This window comes from Musa acuminata, chromosome BXJ1-5 (assembly GCF_036884655.1).
Source record: "Musa acuminata AAA Group cultivar baxijiao chromosome BXJ1-5, Cavendish_Baxijiao_AAA, whole genome shotgun sequence".
Classification (NCBI taxonomy): domain Eukaryota; kingdom Viridiplantae; phylum Streptophyta; class Magnoliopsida; order Zingiberales; family Musaceae; genus Musa; species Musa acuminata.
The window spans coordinates 16,052,117-16,054,865 of record NC_088331.1 but is presented as its reverse complement, the minus strand read 5'-3'; the positions used below and the strand labels follow the sequence as shown (position 1 = coordinate 16,054,865).

The 2,749-nt window shown below is 46.2% G+C and overlaps 1 protein-coding gene across 1 annotated transcript; it reads left to right on the top strand.

Annotated features, from left to right (window-relative positions):
* The first annotated feature begins 592 nt into the window (after window positions 1-592).
* On the top strand, window positions 593-2,543 carry LOC135675006 (LOB domain-containing protein 30-like). Its single transcript, XM_065185272.1, has 2 exons — window positions 593-1,393; window positions 1,891-2,543. The coding sequence occupies exons 1-2, from the start codon at window positions 1,007-1,009 to the stop codon at window positions 2,263-2,265; spliced, it is 762 nt and encodes a 253-aa protein (XP_065041344.1). The 5' UTR covers window positions 593-1,006; the 3' UTR covers window positions 2,266-2,543.
* The last annotated feature ends 206 nt before the right edge of the window (window positions 2,544-2,749 follow it).

Below are 2,749 nucleotides of genomic sequence, written 5' to 3'. Positions count from 1 at the left end.
CACGACACGGGATTAGGTTTCCATTATTTTAACAATGTCATGTCCTATATATATATATATATATATATATATATATATATATATATATATATATATTCAAAATCTTATTATTGAGACCAGAGACCGGTTATATACTCCAACGTAGGACTGGAACCACAGATATGGAAGCTACTGCTCCTTGTCATCTTTGGTCTCTTTCCGTTCTACCACGCGATCTCTTCAAGAGAAATACGCCATTCTAGTAGAACTCGTGTTCATCGCAACCACGCGACCAACAACAGTGACTAGAGTATCACTATTTAGTGGCTTTGATCAAAGCAACAAAAAGTAAGAGCAGAGCGAAGTGAAACAACCGAGTTGTATCAGATAATATTTATTTGCTATCAGAGTCATTATGGTCAATAGAAACTAGTTCAAGTTGAAGGTTGCGTCTTTTAGCTTGTACGCATCCGGCATTTACCTGCACGCTTATAGAGACATGGATGCGGACACGGTAATTCACCTACCATGCACACTTGCTATACATAAATCCAAATATAGAATATATAGTTCTTATTCGGCTTCACGGAGGGGGGAAGGAGAAGGCGAAGAGAGCAGCTGGTTGGGGAGACTGCCGCAAAGTGACAAGCAAGAAAAGAGAGAAGATGATAGGGAAAATATTGGGTTGGTTTTTCACGATGCTTGCTTCACGCAAGCTGCTAACCGTTGAGAGGAGAGAGAGAGAGAGAGAGAGAGACGAGGGTAGGATTGACTGCTGGGAGTGGCTTTAAAGACTCATCAGTACAGAGAAACCGAAAGCAAACAGGCATCAAGCAGTAATTAGCTCCAACACATCGATCCCATTCTCCTTCACTCCATTTGAACACCTCCTTCGATCTTATTTTCTCCCTTTGTGTTCCTTTTGTCTTTGATCCTTTCACCAACAACCCAATCAATTCATCTTTTGTTAGGACCAACCCGAAGTTAAAAGAGAAATCAGGGAGAAGGAGGAGGTTCATCAGGTGACATGAGTGGTAACGTAAGTCCAAGTCTGAGTGTCGGCGGAGGAAGTGGAAGTGTCGGTGGTGGTGTAGGAGGAGGAGGAGCAGGAGGTGGTGGAGGCGGCGGCGGAGGAGGTGGCGGTGGACTTGGACCCTGCGGGGCGTGCAAGTTTCTGAGGAGGAAGTGCATGGCGGGGTGCATATTCGCGCCTTACTTCGATGCCGAGCAAGGCGCGGCGCGCTTCGCGGCGGTGCACAAGGTGTTCGGTGCCAGCAACGCTTCGAAGCTCCTCCTACACATCCCTGCCCACAAGCGTCACGACGCTGTCATTACTATCTGCTACGAGGCCCAGGCACGGCTCCGCGACCCCGTCTACGGTTGCGTTGCTCACATCTTCGCCCTCCAACAACAGGTGCACACCCCTAAACAGCAGTAGGAAACCGTTCATTGGCTCGCATGCATAGTATTTATTTGATAGGAGCTGTGTAAACAGTCTAGAATCCTTCATCATTCCCATGGAATTCTCTCTTTTCAAGGGAAAGATGGCAGCCATGCAAAAAGAAATTAAGAGACCATCATATCGGTGTTCGCATGCATCATTGGCAATGTCTGGATGGGATTTTCTTTCTGGTTCTAATGCTGTACAACCACGTATGATTGTTTTCGGATCGTAGTTATAATCTGATATACTACCAAGTTGTAATATTTTCTAGCAAATCTAAAACATAAAAGTCTCGTCTCCATTATTGTAGCCATCTTCGATCGGTAATTTGCCAGTAATCACAAATCCAAGCTTCCTGTCTAATTCCCGCGTACAAACTGCTGCATGTTCCATTTCTTTGGCATGATCGTTTACTTGATCTGAGTATATCGATGTGCGATAATCGAATTATGGTTGCTTCAAAATAGGTTGTCAGCCTGCAGGCAGAGCTGTCTTACTTACAAGCCCACCTAGCCACGTTGGAGCTGCCGTCCCCTCCGCCACCGCCCCCACCACCGTCGCTCCTCGCACCGACACCGTTCTCAACATCAGACCTGACATCGGTGTCGAGCCTCCCCTCCACCGGCGATCTCTCGACAATGTTCGACCCTCAGGTGCAGCCAGAATGGCCTCTTCAGCAGCAGCAGCGACCACCCACAGAGCTCCGGCCACAGCTCAGCAACAGGGCAAGGAACGTGTTGGGGAACCCCGGATGTGGAGGCGGCGATCTCCAAGCATTAGCAAGGGAGCTCCTCGATAGGCACCGGTCGACCACCAGCGAGCCGCCTCCCATCTCAAAGTAACAATATAGATTGACTGAAGTCTACTCGTTTATTCAAGACCGTATAATTCTCAGAGGTGGAAGGTGACAGGCGTTGCACAGATCCAGGAGATGTGCTTCCTAACCGGGGATCAAGCATCAAATTTAATTTATATGAGTCGTCTTAGAGGGACATTCATGTGCTTCTCTTGTATTTCATTGCTAAACAACTTTCTTTTGGTTTGTGTTGTTAAACAAAGATGGAAGAACTCCACTTCTGTATAAAAAGGCTTTCGGCATTTTGATCTGACGACAGATTAAGTAGATGGTGAAGTTCGAAGATGGGAGAAGATTGGAAGGTGATGATGCTTTATTGTGGTGTTTTACCGTTGGAGATTGGAAGGTGATGATGCATGAAATGAAGCCTCATGCAGAATTGTCCACTATGTTCTTTTATTGCGTTGCAGCTATGCCCAAGAATGTTTCAGGTGCTAGTTTATAGATGTATAAAATTGACATCAAGTATG

Coding starts and splice junctions, on each gene's coding strand:
- LOC135675006 (XM_065185272.1), top strand. CDS start 1,007: ATGAGTGGTAACGTAAGTCCAAGTCTGAGTGTCGGCGGAGGAAGTGGA. Junction 1,394..1,890: donor TCTTCGCCCTCCAACAACAG/GTGCACACCCCT, acceptor GCTTCAAAATAG/GTTGTCAGCCTGCAGGCAGA.